This window comes from Hylaeus volcanicus, chromosome 7, assembly GCF_026283585.1.
Source record: "Hylaeus volcanicus isolate JK05 chromosome 7, UHH_iyHylVolc1.0_haploid, whole genome shotgun sequence".
Classification (NCBI taxonomy): Eukaryota; Metazoa; Arthropoda; class Insecta; order Hymenoptera; family Colletidae; genus Hylaeus; species Hylaeus volcanicus.
The window spans coordinates 4,324,968-4,350,458 of record NC_071982.1 but is presented as its reverse complement, the minus strand read 5'-3'; the positions used below and the strand labels follow the sequence as shown (position 1 = coordinate 4,350,458).

The window sequence follows — 25,491 nt, the reverse complement described above, 5'->3', positions numbered from 1 at the left end:
AGGGTACAAGGCTCAAATATACAGAGGAGTAGAGGGTATTAGGCTCACTATAAGCTAAGTGGCACTGGGATCAGGTACAGTCTTTAGGGGGCTGAAGGGTACTGGCCTCAAATACAGAGGACTAGAGGGTTGTAAGCTCACATAAAAGGGTTTATGGTACTGGGTTCAGGTACAGAGGACTAGAGGCATCTGGGCTCACCTGTCGAGGGCTACAGGTTATTGGGCTTTGACATATAGAACTAGAGGTTACTAGGCTCAGGTACAGAGGACTAGAAGGTACTAGGCTCAGGTATAGTAGGTTAGAAGGTACTAGGCTCAGGTATAGTTGGTTAGAAGGTACTAAGCTCAAGTACAGGGGGGGGGGGGGGGGGCTAGAGAGTACTGGACTCGCTTATAAAGGTTTTGAAGGAACTGAGATCAAATACAGAAGGAACTGGACTCAGATACGGGTACTAGAAGGTACTAAGCTTAAGAATAGAGGGCTAGAGGGTACTAGGCTCAAATATACAAAGGACTAGAGCGTACTGGGCTCACTTATAAGGGAGACCTCAATTCTTTCACTTGAAACTAAGCTCGACTCCACTAACTCTGTCTTCGTCAGTCCGCAACACTTTTTTGCAACAATTTAATTGCGAACGGTTGTCGGATTTATTCTGATTTATACAACCGTCGCGGTACATCAACGTTAATTTATTCAGAATTGGTTTCAATAAAATCAAAAGCGCCGCGTTCCAGATTTTGTAATTTAACCGGCGCGCGTGATTGATCGCTTCAACAATTGAGGAATAAAATAGGCGGAGTAATCTTGCGTTTGGCTCGAAAGTCAATCGATTCGATCGTCGATTCCTTCTTCCTTGTCTTTGCGGAATGATTCATGAAATCTAGGGAAGATGCGCGTGTTAGTCCAAGGAGTAAAGGATTTTATAGTTTGGGGGTAAGGATTGCTATCGAAGAACTTTCAGAATTTGAGAGGACTTTATTAATATTGCTTCAGGATAGCTTTTTAAGGGTGTTGCTCGATTAAACTAAAAATTAATATAGCTCCGTTTGGGGACAGCCTGTATAATTTTGCGAGTCGTTTTAATCGCGAAAACAGGCCAGTCAAGTGATACCAACAAACAAATATTGGAAATACTCATTGCACCAGAAACGTTCGCAACACATGTTCTAATTAAATAGTTCTTCCACGTGTTGAATATTGGTCGGTGTTATTCATGATAAACGCGGGTATTATTTTAAACAGTTATGGTCAGTAAATAACATTTTCATTAGTGGATCACCTGGTTTCAACGAGGATATCTATGTCTATATCATTTTGCATTACATTTCGTTTCTTGATCGACTAAGAGCAATGGAAGAAAGTTCAATTTCTTGTTCGAAATACGCGCCAAAACAAAAGGAACGCCGAGACGAGGATCTTTCGGTGTCCGGTGATCGAAAACAGCGTAGACCCGAAGCTCGCTTAACCGAATTAGATAAACGCGTGGACCGAAGTTAGCGTATTCTAGGTTAACCACCTGACGACGTTGGCCAACTTGCTTCACTGGGTGGGGGGATTCCCCGATCCGTATAGAAGCATGGTCAGGGAATCAGAGATCGACCGTGGCCCACCCCATTGTCTTTCTGTAATTCGAGGCATCACGACTTGAACAAGTTCCGTTCGACGAAAAATCGAATGCAATCTTCTCTTCATCTTTCACGATGAAAATGTGATTGAAGGAAAATTCTCCCAATACGATGGCGGTCACCATCTCTATGATTTAGAACATGACTCCACGGAGTCTCAACAAGCACCCTCTGTTTTTCATTCATTTATATTATAGATATTTCTTTTCTTTATCTTAAATCCAGAACTTGTTTATTTATTATTTTATCGATATTATCCACAACATGGTGAATAATAGCCAGCTCTCTGTTTTTGAGAAAGTAAGATTTAGTTGTTATTGGAAAGGTCAGTGTAATCGTTTAATTAATCGGAAGTATAGCGCACGATTTAAAAATATAGGGTGCACCGAATCGAAAGAGACTTCCGTCGCGTATCTTCGCAGTTTTGTTGTCGGAGCAACGCCATCTTGGGAATGTGAGAATCGAGGGCGAGCAGCGGCATTAAAGGGTTCATTCACGGACTTCCATGTCCATTATTAATGATATCGCGGGACATACGAGGGATTATAAATTTAAGTGTACAGCTATAGAGCCATGGCATAGAAATACTAAATATATTTTACGAACGAGGGTGGCACGTGACTGGGGTTCATGAGTTCATGAATTAGACTGAGAACGATGTATACAAGGTCTGATTCCTGAGAACCCTCGAATCTGCGCATCTGTTCGTTTATTGGGAATTTTTCAAGACCTGCCCTCCGCATTCGGAACGCAGCGTGCTTGCCGTCGGCCGAGATTTTTGCACTCTCCGACGTCATGCTACCGCGCAAAACGTTATTTAACGGGTATCATTTTGACGATACAGTTTCCGACTTTTGGAGATTTCGTTAAGTTGATATTAAATAAATTATTCGATCTTGAACCTCATCGAAAATCCTGAAGCGAAATTGAATTTTATTTTTAGAATAGAAAGGAATCGTTGTCTTTGTTAAACGAACAAAATTTATCCCGAAATTTCGCTACCGATATATTAGCTTGTCCCGAAAGTTTCTTTCGCGAGTTGCACTCAATTATTTTATGTGGTCGTGTTTATATAAACCGACAATCTAATTTCATAGATATTCATGTCGTAACAGTAATGGAGCAAAATGAATCGTGCACAATTCAGTAATGTAACATAAAACATAAAATATTGCGCATGTATTACTTATTAATAAAGCGAAAGAAATTTTTGGGACAACCTAATACATATATATATATTTATTTATTTATTTATTAACACTAAACGTATGTACAAGCACTTTACGTTTACCTATTCTTATCATCATAAGGGGCCATTTGACACCTTTTGAAATAAACATCGATTTTTAGAAAGAAGTTCTTAATTTATTGAAGAAAATACAATAATTCACAGCATAATTTCTGAAAGAAATAACCACGAATGTGCGATTTTGAAGTAACTTTTGAAAGGTATCATTTGACTCCGCTTGTTATTACGTTTAGTGTTAATGCCATCCAGATCTTCCCATCAAGTTCCAGTCAGGAACGTAGCAATTAATGTCGCCTGAAACCTATTAAAAATTCCTAGTCACAGGGTATATCTTCTAACGACTCTTTTAACGCGAGAAGCTTGGAGAGACGTCAAACCATAAAAGCGTTAGATCGTTACTCAGGCACGTTAGCTGCGGAGCGGTGTGCAAAATGATATACAACACGGAATTGTAGTTGAGCAACACTGTAGGCACTATAAAATTGTTTTCCTTCCAATAAAAGGAGGAATCTTCGGCGTGGCACCCGTAAAAGCCACCGAGGGGTCCCGAAAGAATCTTTCGCGATTTATATCCGGCTGCTGTGCTACTTTTGTCCGTGGCGGACGTTCAAATATCTGCAGGAATCGTTGCCATAATTCGCGATAATGGCGCCGGCTATAGTTTAAAAAGAGCGCGTTCCTCTCTCGTAGATTGTTTAAGATCCCTCGTTTCTTCTTCGTGCTCACCTCCGGCGCTAGGTCGACCACTTCATTCTACCAAATGAACTCGAAAGAAACAAATAAAAGTGGCGTTATACAAACAAAGATATTATTAAATTAAATTACAGTAAAATATAATAAAAAACGGAGGCTATTGAGACCTATTCTCAATTTCAGTATCCGTCTTAATTTTTACTCGCACTTCTGGGTTACCCTCTAGCGACAGAACCATAAGTTTAAAAATAAAATACTTATTTTGTTGAATGAAAAATGTGGATCCCCGGGTTGTAAGCGTGGAATTGGCCGAATCACCGTCGATCGTGAACCCTAGCAACATAGCGGGGAATCTTTATGAAGTGCTTATGCCCTAACCAAGGTCTAACCGAGAACCTGGCCCAGAAACGTGCGCGTAATGACTCGAAATCGGGTGCTTCAGATTCTGGCCAAGCTCGTGGAGTATTCACGAATATCCGCGTGTGTATACACTACATACCGAACAGTCTGGCCGAATATCCGCTTTTATGCGTTCTTAGCACACCGATGACGCAAGACAGGAATCCCCGATGCCCCTAAATCCACACACGTGCGCCATGCTAGCGAGCATCTTTCGTCCAACCAATCTACACCTCGAAAGATGTGCTTACAAAGTGAGTTCAACAACTGATTATCGATTGACTGAATTTAAAATACGATACTAATAAATATATATATATATATATATATATTTTGTTACGTAATTGTTACACCAAGCGAGCGTGACGTCAATATGCCATGCAGCCATCCCTTTAATTTGTGTCCTGATAGATTTCTATATATAACAGTGTTTGCTTGCCAACAACAGCGGGAAACGGTTTAAGATAATCGCCACCTGCCGGTGTTTGTCGGATGGTTTATGGGCTACCATGATTCCAGCAAAGTTTGTTAGCCGTAGTCCGGATCTCGATAGAATTTTGATACTGTTTTGATAGGGCTGCTCTAAGCTGCACGAGACACTAATATTTCGTAATTCGTAGCGAAAATGTTAGGTTAGATCAGGGATTAAATCCTCGTATCGAATCCACCTTGATCCTCGTGGACTTGGATAAATTTCAACCAATTGACCACGACGGACCAATACGACTGAAGGATTCTTTTTATCATAAACACACGTACAAAATTTCCGAATTGAACGCAGACCTAATCTACGATAGCAACAAACCGTTCCCAGATTCTAATTGAACCGTGGATTATCGACCATTGGCCATGCTCGCCAAAAGCGAAACACAGCGTTCTATTTGCGAACGAATCCCTTTAGGAAAGCAGATGCAGCTACGTGGGGACCAGGAAGAGGCTGAATGAACCGCACGGATGCGTATCGAACCTGCGCGTTCCGTATTGCGCGACATGCATTGCTCGCCCATTTCACTCCGGTGGGCGGGATGCATGTTTATACGGCGTGCATACTCGAAACAGCTTATATCGAGACAGAGGGGAAAGTTATTAGAACCAGAAAAATATGTTCGTTAAGATAGGTACACTTTAGCGATGGGAGGGGTTAAAAGGGATAACACGTTGCCAGTAGGGGCGGGGGCAGAGGCAAAACTACTTAGCTTCCTCTGGCTACCCCTTTAAATTTCCATACCTATGCTTTCATCCTAATGATTCATTCTAATCCACCCATACAAGTATCATGGACACTATTAGCGATATCAACAAAGTTTAATAAAATAATGTTCACTTTATTCAGAGTTGTTCAACAGCAACTATGTTTCTATTGCTTGCTCAAGCGAGAGTGAGGTCTTTGGGCCATTATATTAGGGGGACCAGAAAGTAATGTCGTTTCTGCGAATACAAATACTTTTTTATTATTTACCATCTCACTGTGTACCAATCAAAAAGCAAGGAGAGTGATACCTGTTACGGATCTTGAAATTGCTACCATGAATAGATTCAGAGAATTGCAAAAGTATTAATTTATATATTAGGGGGACCAGAAAGTAATGTCATTCTGTGAATGTCAATACTTGTTTATCATATATCAGCTCATTGTATACCAGTTGATTTTTATCGATCAGGTATTGAAAATTTGCACACTAGATTGCAGAAGGTTCTTGATAACGAGGACAATTATATAATTGATTAAAAATAAAAACATATTATAAATTTATTTGTTCGAATTTAATGTAAAAGAAACGACATTACTTTCTGGTCCCCCTAATACTTGGCCCTGTGGGAACCTCACTCTCGCTTGAGCAAGCTATACTATTGATTACTGGTGTTTAGAGTATACGTTGGTTTTATTTTCTGCATTAGAGACCATTCTGTAAATGTTAGGTCTAAATTTCTAAATTTGACCAAACAGGATAAAGGTATTATTATTTATTAAGATGATACCAATGGTGGGATTCCAGGCCAAGATTCCAAGCATTTCAGGAAGGGGGCATACTTGAGAAGACTGATCATTCGTTAGAAGTGTCAGTGTTATTCATGCCACTGGTTCAACATTCCCTAATAATTTAGGGTTGTGTTCCTTTGTACACCATCGTAGGGAATTAATAGCAGCTCGCTTATCACAGGCATAGTCAAACCAGCTTACGAATCTGAAGGATACTAATTCCAGATTGCCCTCTCATTTCGTTCCGAAGGATACTAATTTCGTTAGTTTCGTCTGCCTCGAAACGATACTCGTTTCAAATTGGCAACATTTTCACTGGCACCTATTTTTCATATTAATTATTATCCTATTTCCTTAACTGGACCACGAAATTTGCAAAATAACTATTACTGTTTATAAAATTTAACGCAGGAGCCAAAAGGCTGCTGACTCGAGCCATTTGCCTTCGTCAATTGATCGTCAGGTGTCGCTGGTTTTCCATTCCCAGCGTCAAAAAACCGTTTCTAGAGGGCGCCGTAAAAATCACTGCTGGAAGTTCAATTAAATTTCGGGGATTCTTCGAGAAGAGCGAGGGTGTGGGGGAGGAGTGGTAACTGACGGGTTATGACTCCGATTCTTCCGACGGCCGAAAGCGTAGTGACGGATCTCGAATATTTTCGTTGATGAGCATGCAGCTTCACTCGTTTATGATCCCATAAATTTTATTTGATTCCAACGTAGCGGACAAAAGGAGTAACGATCGAACGATCGTATCGCGCGCGTTTTCATCCTCGTCTCCGCTCGATCCGAGCGGTGCGCGGTCGAACACTAAAAACCAGGGAATAACCTTTTATTGTGCGGTGGACAAGTAGACGGGAAGAGGAGCTCTCGCGTTCCCATCGCGTTGCAACGGCAACTAACAACAATAGGTGGATTTTATGAACCCGTTATAAACCTGCGCGATGGGTTTTAGGTGAATCCCCTCTGGTTAGGCGATTTGTAAAGTGCCTAATTGGTTTACAGTGTTACCAATGCTTCTTTTCGAAAGTAGCAGTTTTCATCAAAATGAGAGAGAAAATAGTTTCTTTCGAATCTTGGACCGATATTTGGAGTTTCGTGTCTGTTCGGAGCGATACGAAGTTTAATATTCAAGGTCATAATAGTAACGATAGGTCGGCGAACGTTAGGCAGTTTTTGCGTGACTCGGAATTTCAGCCATGATTGGACCGTTCGTGGCCACACGCGTCGCGTTGCGGTTTTCCTGCTGGCGATACACAATCTCGCTAGCTCTACAGTAAACTATAGGATACCAATAACGTTATCTTCTTAAATTCTCGAGCTCGATCGAGTTAAGATCAGTACCATAGAGTTGCATGAATTTACATACAGCCTAAAATCGCTCAGAAACTGAAATTACCCCCAAAATGTATATTTAAAATGACTGTGCAACAATCATTGGTAAAACAAATAAAATTGCCAGTCTAACTTTACCTATGGACACCATTCCCAGGGTGGCTCCGAAATAAGTAAACATTGTAGCGTCAGAAAAAGAGAAACAAGTATAGTCTAGCACGTGAGAGAGAGAGATAGTTGGCAGGAGATACAAAGAGTAAACAGAGGATGAAAATATATGCGCGTGGACATCTATATACACGCATATATTCACGTTATGTTTGCTTTGAATGCAGGTATCGGACAATTTCAACAAAGAACGGAGCCACGGCATCCCGCTGTCTATTGGCCGGGCCTTCAGGGATTAGTCAGTGATCCTCTGGCATGGCGGGCAAGACTGCACACACGTGAGTATTCTATTCGATGGACGCATATATCTCCTGTTTCGATAAATGAAATTGCTAAGTATCGTCCAGGTCTCTTTCATACCCCGAACCTCAAGATTTTAGGATTAGGTAATCGCAAATGTGAGGCAAATATAGGGATTTTACGTGTACAGTTTTACTATCAAAGGCACAGCTTGCATCGCACTTGTGTCAATCAACGAACTTCATACTTAAGAGGAATGTTAAAATGGCGAGTGGGGTACGTGGTTGTGCCAAGAGTTAGGTTAGGAATAATTCAACTCGTCAAAAGGATTTCAGCTGTGCAGACACTCGTGCACGGTGATCCGATTCGGATTCAACAAAAAGGAGCTTGAAGTCAAAAAGATTGGATTGAAAACACCGAGGGGGGATTCCCAGATACTTTCCAGCCTAGGGATATTTCTTTTCCCCTGATAGACAGCTGCTCGTGTTTGCCCTCGCGACAAGGAAATCCAGCGATCGGAGCGAAAAAACACGTGCCACTGAACCGCTAAATGCTATTCTAGAGATCATTCAAAACAACAGGCGAGCCGTGAGCCGCACAAAAAAACTGTCATCCGGAGGAGGATCTAGGAAAACAAGAAAAAAGACGAGGAACTCGAAAGGGCTGTCATCGTTTTTTACCAAACGATAACAGTGGTATTTTTCCATGCGTTACTTCTTGAAGTCATCAGTCAACCCGGCCAGTTCCATATACAAAATTCTCCACCCTCGATAACCGTTTCCAAGTATACCAACTATACCCACCTACGACAGGTGTTAACGTCATCCAAGCGGGCCACCGAAACAAAATACGCCCGCGGTCCCAAGCTATGCAAAATCCAGCAGGAAACACGGAGGCGCGCACCCACTCCAGCGACGGGTCACTTCGGAAACCGCTTTTTCCGCAGAGGGAAGTTCGCGTCGAAGCGTCGCGTCGCTTACATAACTCGTACCCCAGCGATTTGTAAAAGCGATTAAGGGCGCCGCAAAAAAAAATCACAAACAAAGTGAAAGAACACGTGACGGCGGAGAAGAGAGCATCCCCTTTCGGGAGCATACATCAGCGCCGGCGGTGGCACATGTGCCGGGCACGCACACGTACCACCAGAAGCCGGAGGAACGAAGACAGAACCTGGAAGGCGGCGGAACGGACGAAGAGGGTGGTTGGCGGTCGGAGGGTGGTCGAAGAGAGAAGCCAAGAAGGGTGACGAGATAGGATACTAGGATGTAAGTACGTAGGATCGGCGTGGAAGGGCGTGGACGAGCGAGCGTGTGTTGTTTCAGCGTCGCCGGGTACGAATGTCACTGCGGGACGAATAAGAGGGTAGCGGTGGTCCGCTGCGGCGTTGGATACGGAATATCATATTCAATATCAACCCTCGTATCCCGGCGAGGCCTCCTGCTGCCGCAGCCTCCATCCCCCAGCTTTCCACACTCACGTGAATAACTCTGGCAATATTTTAACTGTGGCACCACGGTGTATTCCTGGCTTGCCCGCTTTTGTTCCTATGGGCCACCCACTTGCCCATCCCCGAACCCCTTTCCCCGTGACCCGACTTACAGCCACAGCGCACCGCTATCCGTGGCCCCAATGTACGCTTTATATTCCGTACTGTAACGTTTGATCGGCTGCACGAGCCTCGCGAGGCAACGTCGAACGACCGTCGCGGGACCGAGCGTTTCCTCTTGCCCTATCAGCGATAAACGTGATCGGTTTCGCCTTTCCGTTGAATACCCAGGCTTGACTCAACGGAGCAGGTCCACTCGACTGCTACTTTACGGATTGTTAGCCGAGGGGATATTTATGGCTGTTGGAGGCGACCTTACTTTCGCTGGAGAGTCGCGTGCGATTGCCTCGCTACGCGGTAACATACTGCTTCCGGGTTATTAAGCGGCATTAGACGGCGTGCACTGGGTCGATAGAGAGGGTGTGTTGTGATGCGAGCCGGCGAGGAGGCTGGATCCAGCAGCCTCAACGAACGCGACCAGGAGGATTAGCCGAGGCGATGGATACGCTGGTGATTAGATGGAGGCCAGGTTCTTGTTTAAGAGGGCTATGGCGTGAATGTGGATCGAGGTATCGAGGGATTCGGCGAGATTGTTGACACCGGAAAATAGCTTCTGTGGAGGTGACGTAATGAGGAGGTTGGTACACGGTGTTCTTTAAGGTGATCAGCAATTTGGATAGAGCTACTGGAGCGTTTGTTAAACATCCAGAGAAGAAGGAAGGTAATGGGGATGTCGATAGACAGTGTACAGGTGCTTCGAGAGCAAGCAACGATTTGGACGGGACCACAGGACATTGTAAACATCCAGGAAATGAAGAGACTACTTCGGAGACTATAGACCTCATAGTCACGTGGGATAGGGACAGTGAAGCCTACATCAAGCACCTTGAAAACAGGCCCCCAGTTAAATGAACATAAATCCAAAGATCTCTTTCGGTTGATTAAGGATCCTGTAACAGTCTATGCCCTGAGGAAACATTCTATAAAATTTGAGCGGGTAATTAAGAAGGGTGCAGAGAGAGAAGCTGCGTGGACGAGCAGCACGCGGTCAGACGCGTTATAAGCGGCACATGGGGGATGGGTTGCGAGGGGAAGGGGAGAGGAGGCGTGGGGTCGTCACAACAGTATGGGTTGTGGGACTTTAATTTAATAAAGCAATTTGTAACGGAATACGGAACGAGGCAATAATGGCCAGTCGGCGGGGAGGGTTCTAATGAGCTGCTTACCGCACTCCACCCTCTGCTTCGATGGAGGTACACGTTTCACGGGGTATCCCCTATTCATCTACTTGGAAACTGCGTAAACTCGCGCAACTTTCCTACGTAATTCGATAACTCCGCTTTTTGCGGGAATTTATGCACGTCAGTGTTACGACTTCGGTTCCGTCACCTCCGGGAAAGATTGATGCCTCCCTGAGACCTCTACGGGGCGTTGGATAAATCTTAGCGCAAACGACAGGACGGTTGTTATGAAAAATAATAATAACGATACATTTCTGCTGACGGATTGCAGTGTCCTCCCCGGATAACTGATCAAACATGGACCACTCTCTGGGCAAGGTACCAATTGTTCTCGGTAAATAAATTTTTGAATCATAGGCTGAGATACCCTAGAACGAGGTACAGTAATCGTGGCGGATACGATGTTCAGTAATGCGGGTTGAAATTCGATCAGTTATCCGAGGAAGGCGTGGCTTCTTTCATCCCCAAGCTCAGGTACAACGAGAACGAGTGAGACATTCCAACTATGACGAAGATAACTCCTGTTCGATTAGCATTGTTCATCTTGTACATTGTTGATTGTACGTTTCCTCGCGAGGAGAGATTCCAGAATAATTTTCTTACAATTTTCCCCACTGTCGGTTGGTTTTACGAGCTGAATGGATGCGGCATGGTAATCGCGACGGGTTTTTCGCAGTACATCGCTCGTGAACATCTTCGCGCCGCGATAATGCCACCCCAATTTCACCCCTCTGTCACGTGCCATTCCATTCGGCGATGGTATCAGCTTCCCCTGCCCAGCCATGTTGAACACGGGATCAACAGTCAGCAAGGATAACGATAACAAAGTCCGCCTATTTGCGGAACGCTAAACTCACGTGGCCGGCACGTGCCGGGCGACGTCGAGACGACGTGATTGCGGTCTATCGCGCAAGTGTTTAACCCTTGAACGCGTGATTCCGTCAAATTAAACTGCGATCTCCCCTCGGTGAACCCGGGAGCCATCGAGAACAATCGATGAATCGTTTTAATGCTCCACGAAGCACGACTCATTCGACCATCAAATTTGAGCCCTTTGAGAGCAAAGCTTGATACTTGTACATACGGAGAACAAAATGGCGATACTTTGAACGTAATGGTAAAATTCGGTACTTTCTTTTTGGGACACCCAGTACATCGAGGAAGTAAAGAATGATCGATAACTCGGTTAGCAGTGGTTCTGTCGAAAATTTGTATAGAACAAAAATGTTCCGAAATGTAATTTACCACCACTTTTGTTCTACATGTTTTTATCGTGGATGCAACGATAAGCGAGTTATAGCTAATTTTATGGTCGGTGATCCGCGCAACTCTCCACTCTAAATTTCATCGTACCACAGACGAACAACTGAACGGAGTTTTAGTATGTTTATGAACGAATTACTTGCTGGATAGGTTAGAGATGTCGAAAATTGAGTTACTGGGCTATTTAACAAACAGTTAGTTAATGAAGCGAGTTGTCGATAGAGTCCAGCATTCGACATTGTACCGTCGCCACAAAAGGTAGCAATCGATCGGTTACCGTCGGCCAGTTGCACGGTTTTTAATAGGTGTGCCGTACACAACATTTTTGGCGTGTAACGAGATGTTAATTTATGACGTAATTATCGATAGGGTATGTAAATCGTTGGAACGAGTGCGCTCACGAGGGCAAGAAGAATGAACGCAAAATTAATGAAGATTAATTGCTCCGGGCGGTAGGGCTATCTCCGCAAACTGTGCCTCTGATTATTGAATAAGTTTGACGATCACGATGATAATGCTGTTAAATGTGAACTAACGCGTGTTGCATTTGCGAATGTGGGGGACTTGTATTTGTTAACGAAAACAAATTTTTAATCGGTATATTATTAAATTAAAAAGAAATCAGGTTCAAGTTAAATGTCATTGGTGTTATTTTCGAACAGAACAAAAAATTGAAGGCCGCGAACACCGGATGCGTGTGTCGACTTTTTTCCGTTCGTACTCGTTCTAAGCGATTCGTTCGCGACGGATAAATGGAAATAACGGTCGAAATAATATTATTAAAGTGACGAGAGTATCCCTGGAAAATATCGATGTTACAGTGTCGCAACAGCTGGGTTGTCAGCAAACGATGACAGGCACCGGCGGGGCTGGGGAGCACGAGGGTGGCAAGAAGAAGCACACAAGGCCAACGTTCAGCGGCCAGCAAATCTTCGCCCTCGAGAAAACGTTCGAGCAAACGAAATACCTTGCGGGACCCGAGCGCGCTAAATTGGCGTACGCCCTCGGCATGTCGGAATCGCAAGTCAAGGTAAGATTCACTTTCTGTGCCCCTACGAACGAATTTCCCCCCACTAACCACCGATTACGGCGAGTCCTCGTTAAAAGTCCACGTCTGACCTCGATAAAAGGTTCGCAGACATCAATAGTCGAAATTGTTCGGTATACTTCGTGAAAGTTGTATCAATGTCTTGTACATGGTTTCCTGACGAGTCGAAACACGACATAGTTTGAACTGTTTTTTAATTTGCCTAATCGAATGTTTTTAGAAATGATAGTAGTATGACGTTGAATTGAATATGGTCGGAATTGGGCCGTGTTTGGGCTCATTTTCTTCAGGGAAGCCTCGCCAATCCATCGATTCTACTTTCATAAAGATATACGGACAATAAAAAGCAGTACTTTGCATTAATTGTCGCGCTCCATATTGCATAAAAATTGAAGTAATATTTCAAACAGAGGATTAATTTATAGAGTCGAGATGCAAGAAACAGAGGCGGCAAAATTGGTCGGCGCGATATTAGATGACGATATCTCGCGTTTAATAAACTTTATGCTAATCTTCCATAAAAACGTCGCGATGATTTAAGCGGCCCAGCTAATTATGAGTAACAGATGTAGATAGGTTAATAAAAATTCATAACAGTTAAGCGTTCGCTGCTCCGATATTAATCCATGAATGATGGAACGACGAAACTGCGATAAAACGTGAAATCAACTTAACTGCCTGTTTTTAATCTTCGCCATTATTTAATATTTCCTTGTCGGCTTAATTATTTGAGCCTGGATTATAACCTCGGAAAAATATTTGATCCCGCGACCGTGGGAGGACGCGTTCAATCTCGCGATAGCGTCAGGTTTCTCGTTGACATGTTCGGATATAGTCTCTTTGAACTATAGACATCCGATTCGGCCCATTTTTTTTTAACACCCTCTATCGTCACGAACGAGTTTCAAACCCTCCCACCTAGACCTAACCTAAAATTTTCCCTTCCCAGTAGCCGACGTCTCGTTTCACCATCGAAGCCAGCCATTACACCTAACAAACAGCACACAGGCTAACCAAAAAATCCCAGGACAAACGCGAGCTGCGAAAAAAGCTTGTCATCGAAGCGGCAGCTTTCGCTAAGGGTGGGCCGCTCTTCCCGCGGGCCAAAGCTTCGGTCGGGGGAGGGGAGTGGTTCCCGGTGAAAAGGGCGTAATTTTAAAACGCATTTGTTCGGGGGCGGCTTACTCCATCAACGCCGGGAGCAAGCTTCTAACGAGGCAGCTTGTAAAAAGTTCGAAGGATAAAAAAAGGTGACAAAACAGCCGGAGACGTGTCAAGCTTTGCGGCACCTGCGTCATTCTGGGGCTCTCTGTCTCCCCCGCTTCTCGCTCCTCGAGCGTCTGCAACGAAATAGGACGAAGAGAGAGGCCGGAGCCGTAGGTGACGACACTCGAGCGTCACAGTGGCACTCCAGGTGTCCTCTTTCACCGTCCTCTTCCCTCTACTTCAATCTTCCCCTTTTTTCATCCGTGTCTCTGTCTATCCGCCTTACTGCTCTCCATCTTTTCCGCTCTGGACCACCCCTCCTCAGCCTCCCTTCCACTGGGTAACCTCTCGAAATCCCCTATAGCCTTCTTCGCTCCTCTAACAAAGTAGGACAAGGATGAGGAACCTGCAACTTTGCCACTTTTGTAATATCGTCATTGTTTTTAAGAGTTGCATTAGACTAGTGGAGCAGTATGACCTAGAATGTCCTCGTGCAGTCTGTCAGGTCTCTAGGACTCGTTATTCGTGACTCCTTGTAGCTCTGAAGCTCGTGTCTATGATTTTTGGATCTAGGAGGTGTAAGCGTGGGTGCTGCAGCATACGCTGGCCATCCTCTATAGGTGTCTAGAAGTTCTGCGCTTGGTTAGACACAATTGCTTTTCCTGTCCAGGCCTTCCCGAGGGAATCCCCGCGGAAATCAATTTATATTTGCCCACGTGGCTCTTCATAATTTTTCCGAAATCGACTGTGCCCGGAGTGTTCTGCTTCACGAGTGAATCTGTGAGGTGACGTGCGGTCCTCCGCCGCCTGGAACGGAAGGAACGCGGGTGGGCAGACCCGTAGGTGACGACGCTGAGTGTGACACTCCGTGCGTCCTCTGTCTCCATTCTTCCTCCTGCCCCGCGTCGCCCTCTTTTTTCATCCATGTTCCTGTCTATCCGCCTATTGCTCTCCATCTTTTCCGCTCTGGTCCATCCCCCCTCCGCGGCCTCGTCCCCCTTTCGAGCTCCCTACCCTTTCGAAAACCCCTATTACCTATCTCCCATATCCTCCCGCCGTGGAGAGGCTGCCACCTCCTCCGGGCTCCACTTTTACTCCCGCCTCTCGCAGCTACATCTGTAGTACTTCTGCTCGAGCCGCGGCTCCGAACTCACCGAAGCCTCCTCCGCTCGTGTCCCGTTCCTCCCCGGTTCGCCATCTTCGACCCTCGCAGCCAGCTTCCCATTTCGAAGCCTCAACCCCTGCCGCAGGCGTCCTCTCCGTGTCTATCTCTCTCTTTTTCTCTCTCCCTCTCGCGGCGTCGATGTAGCGCTGTCATTGGCTCGTTCTACGCCGCCATATTTACATTTTTATTGAAAGCTACAAGTCTGTGTCGGTGAGTGATGGCAAGGGGATGAGCAGAGCGCCCCCTCTGAGGGTTGAACGGGATATCGGGGTGGACATGGCGGGAGAAAGAGACAGCTAGGTGAAGCACCCGGGAGGCGGCGGCGGAGGAGGAGGAGGAGGGGAGGGTTAGCATTCAATTACCTCGGATTTCCTCGGCAAGAGGCGATTCACCTCCGCGTATATGCCATCTTCGAGGGTGAGATTGCCCACCCCCGAGAGGATCCGGGGACCGGCACCGCGTTTCCCGAAATATTACGACAATATATACCCGCACGCTCCCACGGAGCGAGACTCGCTGATTCAGAGGCATCGATTCCTCGTCGCTTGTTTGTTGTTTATCTTTACGCGCTCGTCGCCGCGATTCGGTTCGCGCTGGGGCTTTGCGATTGTTCCGACGCGGTAGCGATGGCGTCGAGCCGGTCGCGAAACGACGTGGGAGATTGTGAAACTGGCTTGGAATCGTTCGCAGCGGTCGTTTCCACGCTTTGGCGACCGTGGCGCGTGTAGTCGAGGCGTACGACTCGGTGGCGCCATCTAGGATCTTGTATAACCTCCACGGGGCATAGCTTATTGACAAAGGACAGCCCATAAGTAGTGCCTTTATGGTTGAAATTGCAAGGTAATGGAATTCGTAACTATTCTCAATCGTAGATTAATCTTAGGGAGAAATTGATCTCCAGACGTATTGATGGTACCATCTAGGATCTTATATAACCTCCACGGGACATAGCTTATTGACAAAGGACAGCCCATAAGTAGTGCCTTTATGGTTGAAATTGCAAAGTAATGAATTCGCAACTATTCTCAACCCTAAATTGATTCTAGCGAGAAATTGATCTCCAGACGTATTGGTCCGCAGACCAAAGTTGCTCTAACAAGAACTCTAACGGTATATACTGTTATATAAGCTACCGATAATGGTAAATATTGCTAATATTGCCCAATCTGTGCAAAAAAAGCCTATACTTGTCGAGAAGACATACGACTGAAATTTTCATATCTCGTTGAACATCGATTTCATTCTGTTCTTTGGCTACTTCACAGAGACATAAATACCCACATTAAAATTCTACTGGTATTAAGAACAATACTAAATGCAGTAGAGACGAAAATATTTATTTCTCTCGTAAAGAGTACCTTGTTTTAGATTCATTTATTCTGCCAACGCTGTGTTAGAACAATACGATTTATACATTGTTGTTACAATAAGAAGAAACGTCCAAGCAAATTATTCTGGCTCCGGCCACTAAGCTTTCCTTCCGGAGTGGTATTGCAAGCTTTAATATTCCGAGTGTTTCGGTCGATGAACGATAAAAAGATAATACAGAAACGAGGGGCTCCGGGGCGGAATAACCACGAAGAAAGGAAATTAAAAATAAGAAAACGCCGGGAAACAAGACTTAAATACAAGGATGCTTCATAACTGGGAAACGTAGAGAAGTAAAGGTCGGGAATTGCTTTCAGAATCGTCCATAATTTTTGGAACTAATTCCACTAGAAATAATAGTTCGCTTCCAAGCGTTACGATGGAAATGTTTCTAACGAAAACGGGGGAAGACGATTGAACTTTTCCGGCTGTATCGTGAGAAAAATCCCGACATTGTGCCTCCCTCATCTTGATACACTGCCGAAAAAGTCTTCCGTCGCGAACTTTGCTCATTTGCTACCATGTTACGATCATGTGCGGAGTATTACATTCCTACTTTCAGCTATCCCCCCATGTCGTTGCTGGTTCCATGGCAGATAACGGAAATTTATTGTCCTATGTTATTCTGGAACTCTTCAGAGAAACTCCCGCCGTGTTTCTTTAAAGAACTCCGCTATCAAATTTAATTACAACGTACACTTCGTTAAAAAAAAACACCTTACTCCGTAACAAGAATTTTTAATGTTTGGAAAGATGGACATTTATAGCAGCGGATGGGGGCGCAATAACACACCTTTCACTCTGGCTATTTGGGGCACCACTACGGTGCGTGTCCAATGTGGATGACACGTTCGAATCATCACGCATCGAAATCACCGCGAGCCTAAAAATGACATCGTCGACCGAACTGGATTTATCAGTCGTAAACGGTCACAACGACACACTGAATTTATATAAATTTCGCTCGTCGACGTTTCCATTATGTTACACGAAATCGTTCGTTTAATTCCTTTCGCGGAAACGTTCCGTTCGAAATTCCCGCGATAAAATGATTTTATTCCGTGTAATAATATTCAACGATACCTCTGTCCCATTCATCAGCATATTATTCGCAGGATCCTTGTTTGAGATAAACATAAATTCATGAAGTATATTTCACGTGGAAATTCGCGCTGAAAAGAATATCGTTTATGCTGTAATTTAAACGAGTCGTAACGTAACGTTTTTGTACAAAGAATCTTTTTGCATCATTATTTCTTGCTACGTAGTTTTCATGCTCTCTACTCGGTGATTCAAACTATCTTTTTAATTTAGATTCTATTTTAAATTGTCACAAATTCGTAACTTTGGTAGTGAGGGATCTACGAATCTATGTAGAATTTTGTATTGAAAAAAAAATGATTTATAATCATCAAATATCCAACAAAAGATTCCATAAGTTTCATAAAGATCCGCTTAATGCATTATTTTTAAAAAATTCATAAAACACATGCCTCATTTTCAACGTGTTGAACTGATTTAATAGCTGTAAAAATGATTTGGAGTAATCGCACAAGCAATTGGTCGAAAACGTTATAAAGAACCGTCTTATCGATTCCCTTTTATCGAGTTACATTTCTTTTTACTAGCGGAAATCCCTCCTACCTGGGAAGATAAATATTCAGTTTCATCGCTTTCCGTGAGAATCGAATCGCGGATGTATCCATAGGAATGTTTCGTTTGAATCATCCATAAAAATGGTTTAAACGTTAAACTTCTTACGGGGGGTGGGGCGGGGGGGGGGGGTGCACTTACGGATCGTCCTGTGTACAAAATCGATACCCTCCGTTCCGTGGTTTTACATCCGAGATTTATCATTTTTTCAGTATCGGAAAAGGATTAGTGCGGCATATAGGGATTCGCTAGTTCCACCCCAAACGAAGATATATGTGTTCTGTCATTCCACATTTTCAGATTTATCACTTTTTCGTTTTCGAAATGCGTATATCCGGTCCCCCACTCCGCCACCGGTGCGCGTTCCTTTTTTAAAAGCCGTACACACGTTAAACTTGGCGCGATACTCGACGGTGTAAAACGTCAATAGTAATGCATCGTTAACCGAAAGATTAATTGAGATAATATCGCGCGGATGCTTGCACGAGCAGGGGGTACTTTCAGCCCGGAATTTCGGCTGATTTTACACGGCCGATCGACTCCGGGAGGAAAGTACGACAAATCAAAAATTGTAAAAGATCTTACAACTGGGTAGTTTAATTTCCTAATCCTACAGTGGCGGAGAGGACACATCGAAACTATTCGATTTGATTTCTCAGAAACCATTGGACGTAAGAAAAAAATGTTGTTACAGAACTTGTGAATCATTGAAATGTTTACAATTTTTGTATCGCAACTTTCTTCCTACGCCCAACAGTTCTCAAGATATTGGACCAAGTAGACGTATCTGACCAAGAAAAGGGGAATCACCGAGAGTGTCCACTTGGGATTTGACATGACCCACAAATACCTATCAGATCCTTGTTAGGGTGTTACCCCTTCGTTTCCCCAAAGTTTCAACTTAAACCGAGGAGGACACCTTTTCAATATCCTAAATGGACCGCACCACGTGACAATCCCCGTCGCGATCGACGTCCCCACAGCACCAGGAACGTTTCCCCTCGCGTGTTTCGTGAAATATCGTCGGAACGAGCGCGGCAATCATTGCAGAGGACGGTAACTCGAGCTGACTCGTGATCGGACGAGCGGCTATTAAGACTATTACGCGGATCGACGTTCAAATTGCCAACGATACTCGGCCACCGTGATTTAGTTAGCCGCCTGGTCGAGTGAACGGTGCGCAAAGTGCAACGACAGGACCAAAAGGGGGACCAGTCGTAGAGGGAGACAGGACACCGATCCATACACTATTAGAAGAATCTACGGCCGGGTGGTACTCCTCGGAAAATCCTTTTCTCAACTGTTCATCAACAGTCTACGCTTCAGTTCTGGGCAAAATGCAACAAGGCCAAAAAGTGGGCTTAATTATAGAAGGAGAGACAGGACACCAATCCATACACTGTTAGAATCTAACAGGACCAGATGATACACCTCGAAAAATGTTGTTCTCAAGTGTTCGTCGACATAGTTATCATCATTCGAATCCATAACCCGTTCAACGTCTTGCCAATTGTCGACAAAATCCAACCCCCCTCGTGGTTTTACACTCCAGATTCAGTTAGCCGGCCGGAGGCGGAGGACGGTGAGCAAAGTGTAGCAAACGGGGTTAAACGGAGTCACATGTGTGGCGCGGGGTTACGCGTAACAGACGCGGAAAAGCGGGAAGCGCCGCTTGGACTTTGGCAAACGAACGATCCGGGTGTCCCCCCTATTAGAATCTAATACGGCGAAGTGAACGCGGAGCATTTGCGAGTTAAAGACCGTGACACCCCCGGGCTCGTAGGCGTATCAGCGCGTGTATCAGCGAAGTGAGAGACACGGGAGGGTGGTCTGGAGACCGGAGCCGAACCGTGGAGATGGGGTAACAAGTTGAAGTGCTCGGGAATGGAGCGCCGGGTCCGGGCAGGGGGGAGGCAGGGCGGGTGAAGAGGGGTTGGTCCCGGGGTTCGCGAAGGGGTGGGTTTGTCGGTGGTGGATGTAAACGGTGGTGGGGACGCAAGGGGATAAATAGCGGAGGGTAGAATCGCACGGAAGGAACGGGCTTAGATGGTGTTTACGCAGTGGTGGTGGTAGTAAAGTGGCGGCGGCGGTGGCTGGCTGGGTCTCCCCCGTTAGAACGCGGGGGATAGGCTTGCAAGGGGGAGGGGTGGAGTTGTTTACGGCGGAGTAATCTGCTCGTCGACGGATACCAATATCGATGACGTCAATTAGTACGAGCGAAAGCCTCCTACCCGCTTTTCCTCCACCCATGTATCATCATGGTGGTGTATGTACGTACGGCGGCGGCGTGGCATGGCGTGGCGTGGCGTGATAAATCACGGCAGCAGGCGGCGTTCCCTTCATTCACCTCCCACAGCTCGTACCCTCGAAATTGGCCCACATGTACTTGACTCCATAATGCTCGATTCCACGAGCTCTCGATAACAACCGGAGACTTTATTTCACGCCTAGACCTCGAGCCATCGACGTTCCCTTCTTTCGCGGCCGTCCTTACCGGGCCCTTTGCGGATGGGCATCAGACGGGCCATTTGGCCCGACCGACACGTTTACGGGGGCCACCGCACGAAACAAGTATTGCATGTCGCTCAGGAGTTGGGGAGGCAATTCGATTGGCTGTCGCGTAGTAGTGACACCTTAATTCGCATGCGTTTACGTTATTGCCTGAATTCGTTTCATCTACATGGCTAAAATTAGAGTTCGAGACATGTAAGATACACTATGTATTTAGCCGAGAGTATAGACTATGACTATGCAGTGTGAAAGAAAGGAGACTCCCAGGGAACAAAGGCGGACTTAGCGGCTGAATCTCCTTGGCCCTGTACCCGTTTAGCTCGCAGGTCCCTCGCCAACTTCTGAGCAACGGACTATACAGGGTGTCCCAAAACTCGGGGAGGAGCCGGAAATGGGAGGTAGCTGAGACGATTCTGAACAACAATTTCCTTTGCAAAAATGTCGGATGGGGCTTCGTTAAGGAGATATTAAGCGAAAACCCCGACCAATCAGAGCGCGCGTAGACCGTTGGAGCGACCGCGGTAGCGAAGGCTACGCGCTAGGTCGATGCTTCGATGCACGTAGAGTCACTTGTTCGCGTGCAAGCGCAGCCGCCAGCGCGTAGCCTACGCTACCGCGGTCGCTCCAACGGTCTACGCGCGCTCTGATTGGTCGGGGTTTTCGCTTAATATCTCCTTAACGAAGCCCCATCCGACATTTTTGCAAAGGAAATTGTTGTTCAGAATCGTCTCAGCTACCCCCCATTTCCGGCTCCTCCCCGAGTTTTGGGACACCCTGTATATCCGGAATCTGTGCGCACTCGTGAGACGATGAATGACGAAGCAAACGCGAACCAAAGGGTCAGTTGGGCCCCACTTCGAGGAACGAGGTTCTAAAATCCAAGTTCATTCAATCTATTTTGACTCGGTTGGACGCCTCTCCGTGTCACCAGACCCTAAAGTCAATTAAATAATCCCCGTTCGTCCGAGTAGACGGAGGCAAATCTTATTGATCACATCTGCGATGCGTGTCCTCTTTTGTTTCCTAAGCGCGGCGCTGATCTCCGCGGGTTGAATGAATTATGGGGAGGGGAATATTAATACGTGTGTACAGTGATACAGATACATTCATCAAATTTGATCAAGGAAACACTCGAGGGTGTTACAGGATTACTTCGTCCCCTTCATAGAAGCCCGATTTGATCAGGCGGATTTTTAGCCTTGCCATCCCCCCTCGCTCCCCTTCCCTCTTCAACACACCCACGAGCCCTGCTGCGAACACTTTTTTTTGCCGGGAGCCTTTTACCGGGAAAATTGGACAAGCGTTTATGACCTAGGGAAAGATCGTATCGCGAAAGAATCAGTATCCCGCGCCCCGCATTCGATATTTGTCGCACGATATTAAAATGGCGACGGAGAGCCTTCGATTGAAACTTAACCTCAAACATCCTTCCCTCGATGAATCGAGAAATTGGAGATCGAACTTGGAGAGCAAAATTCTTTCGGCTGTCGGGACCGAGGTTAGGTTACTTTTTGCAAATTCTAAGGCGGTCGTTAAAAGTGATGCGCCTCGACGTACGCGTTTGAAAGAAGAAAATCCTCCGTCGTCGTAATTCCTATCCTGGCGCGATCATAATTTAATAAATCAATCGGTCCAAAGTAATTTCTCGTAATATTACAAAGTGCTTGGAGCAGAATGTTTCTTCAAATAATAAGTAATGCGATCCGCGAGAATGGCAGAGGGTAGTTGGCTGTTGGCGATAATGCGCTCCTCTGTATTCCGTTCTCGTACCGCTTCCCCATATCGATATGTTTCCTCACCCTTCCCCGATACCCTCCCGACCAACCATTTGGCTTCACTCGAAGATCAAATGGCTTCACCGATTCGCGTTATCCCCAATATTCTATTTTTATTTCGGAATCAAATTTCGCGGGCGGCGGAGCCGGGGGGGGAACTGAGAGGGGCAAATTTTACGACTCCCTCTTACAACGCCAAAAAACCCTCCGGAATTCACTTTTAGATCGCCTGTGTGTCTTGATTTTGTCCTCCCCCTCCTGGCGAATGAATATCGATAATGGCGCCGTAGGACACCTGACGGAGAGATCGTGAGTTATATTTTCTCAAGTGTTCGTTCCTTCGTATCTATGCCTTCCGAGATTTCTTACCAAAGAATCCAATATTTCTCGACTGTCCACTGACCTTTAGAGTATGTACAAGAAGAAGAAGTTGTCATATTGGTTCGCCACCCTCGATAGAGACATTTTTAACAATGGCGACTGACTCGCGTCTGGTCGTAGAAATAGGTCTACAGGTGACTATAAAAGTGGCCTACGTCAATATTTATTATTTTTTAACATTTTTTTCAAGTCCCAGAGAGGTCTCTCTTTCCAGTCGTATTGGTCCGCAGGCCAATTGCGTTCCAAAACCTAGTCCTCCTTCCAGGGCGACGATAAGTCTGCTAGGGGATCTATATTGTCGTGCAACTAGTATTCTAGCATTTATTTTGCTATTATAACGATGCTCTTCGACAAATCGACTTCACGAGGGGTTCATCCTTTGAGTCAAGACAGTGGTTCGAATTGGCTACAGGCTTCGAATTACACGCAGGATTCTGGTATCCCAGATACTACAGATTTTAGTCTTTTGCGGTCCAGATGTGTCTCTCGGGCACACCAGAGCCACGCCAAAGTTTGGATTAACACTATATCCGGGCTGTAACGTACGAAACGTCCGCTGACACGTTGTCCCATAACGTTTCACGTATGGATAAATACACGGTTTGCGTGCATCAAATTAACGATCAGCATATATTTTGTTGTTGGCACGGGAACAACCGACAGTGATTAACACAAATTACGACACTCGGTTACGTATTTGACGCTGCACTGGGTTTGTTTACGTTACTCAGGGAAGTCGCGAAATCCTTTTGTTTGCCAATTGATATCGCAAACTTGTTACTTTTGTCACGAAGGCATTCCCAAGCTAAAGAGTACGGAAGGGATAAGTAGACCTACAACAGTTGAGCTCGAAATTCTTCGACGCCGCGTTTTCCGCACACGCGGATGTGCGATCGACCTTAAAAATTTATCGACGTGTCAATGAAACGGTACCATTTGAATGATAAGCGGGCCCAATGACGCGGAAGGCGTCCGAGTGAGTGTCGCACACGGCTTTCCACGCATCATTAAACATTATGCTCTCCTGTCGTCGGCTGAATTTCATTTTTCCGCGCATCCCACCAGCGTCGCGAGTATCGCGCGAATCTCGCTTGACACGCTTCTGAATCCATTACCAGAATACAGTGAGACCTCGATCGTCCGAATTAAGCGTATTAATCTGGGGCTTTCCAATCCCAGTGGGCTGCCAACTGGCACCGTTCCTTTTAAACTGATTTACTTCTGCCGATACTTTGAGCTACCTTAAACTGCTTCCAATGCAGCAAACGTGAGAAAACTTATAGCCGTTCGATTCTCTGTCGAAAACTGCGTCGAAAGTGTGCAGCAAGATTTTTTCGTCCAAGGTCCCGTTTCCCGGGAAAACGACTTTGGAAACGGTTTGACGCTTGGGGTGCCCCGAGCACCAAACGGACTTCGAAACGAATTTTCTCGAAAAGGAAGCTTTGAATGGCAAAAATGTATTGTATATTTTCGATTCATTTTTTGACGAGGAATCGATTGACCTACCGTCAAGTTATTTTATGTCAATTTTAATTTTTGTGGTAGAGAATTTCTGTACATTTATATTTTATGTCTCAATGTAACGTTAATGTGGGTAACAGAAAATCAATAGAGTGGGCCAGAGTGGCGTTATTAATTGGTAAAAAGTGGGATTGCTTATTTTACCGCAATAATGACGTTAATTTCGAGGACGTTACAGATTCGGAGCGCGCATGATTGGTGCTTAGCCAGCCGGGGTCGACCGCATGCGATATAAACACTCTCATTTGGTAATATATCTCATTAAGGCCTCATTGATCCACCTCTCGATAAATTTATCCGCCGGTACGGAATGATATGCAAACCGATCTCTCCGTGCTTCCCCGATAAAAACCTCGCTGCAGTTGGTTTATTACACTGGATTCGGTCGATCGATAAATTTATTGGAAGAGTGAATCGAATGATGTCGAACGTTCCGATGCACTTAAGCAGTACCTGATAATGTCCATTAAATACTTTCACCGCGAACTGGCTACTGATTTCTGCGTTTGGATTCGATTCTTTTGCGATATTTGTTTATTGAAAGAGAAGGGTGGAGACTGATGATTAGACTATGGATGTTTATGCAAATTCATGGTTTTACAGATGCAGACAAAATTTTACTGAACAGTTATTTTTGCATCTACGTCCATTCTTCTACATTTTCACATACATATCCTCGGTTGCCATAAACGTATAAACATGCACAGTCCACTGACGCAGTCTGATGACGTTTGACACTGTCGATAGTGGAGAAGGACAGAAGCAATAATGAGAGTAGTCGCCCAGCAAAGCGGAATAATAGAAGAAAGCAGAACGAAGGGAAACTGTGAAAGCTGTGACGGGGATGTGACAGGGGCGGAAAATCTTAATCAAAAGGGAAATCGGAAACAAAAATGCAGTCGATCAACTATGACAATCTTCTTGGACGCCCAATCTCTGGAACAGTGTCTTCCAAAGTCTGGATACCTGGAACCTCCCTTGAGCACTTAGTGTCTACAATAGGCTACCACAAGTTCTCTATGACTAGCATATACCCTTTGAATCCTTAGAATAGTACTCAATACTTGAAATGTTATCTTCCAGAGCTCCTCAAGATTGGAATCGTCTCCCCAGTACCTGAAACAA

General features: G+C 45.2%; 1 protein-coding gene across 1 annotated transcript in view; it reads left to right on the top strand.

Annotated features, from left to right (window-relative positions):
• Nucleotides 1–25,491, top strand: part of LOC128880106 (homeobox protein Nkx-6.2-like) — a 33,394-nt gene that overhangs the window by 1,515 nt on the left and 6,388 nt on the right. Inside the window, exons 2-3 of the mRNA XM_054129819.1 lie at nucleotides 7,616–7,726; nucleotides 12,560–12,768. Coding sequence (XP_053985794.1) covers nucleotides 7,616–7,726; nucleotides 12,560–12,768 — 320 coding nt within the window. The remainder of the gene's footprint in view (nucleotides 1–7,615; nucleotides 7,727–12,559; nucleotides 12,769–25,491) is intronic.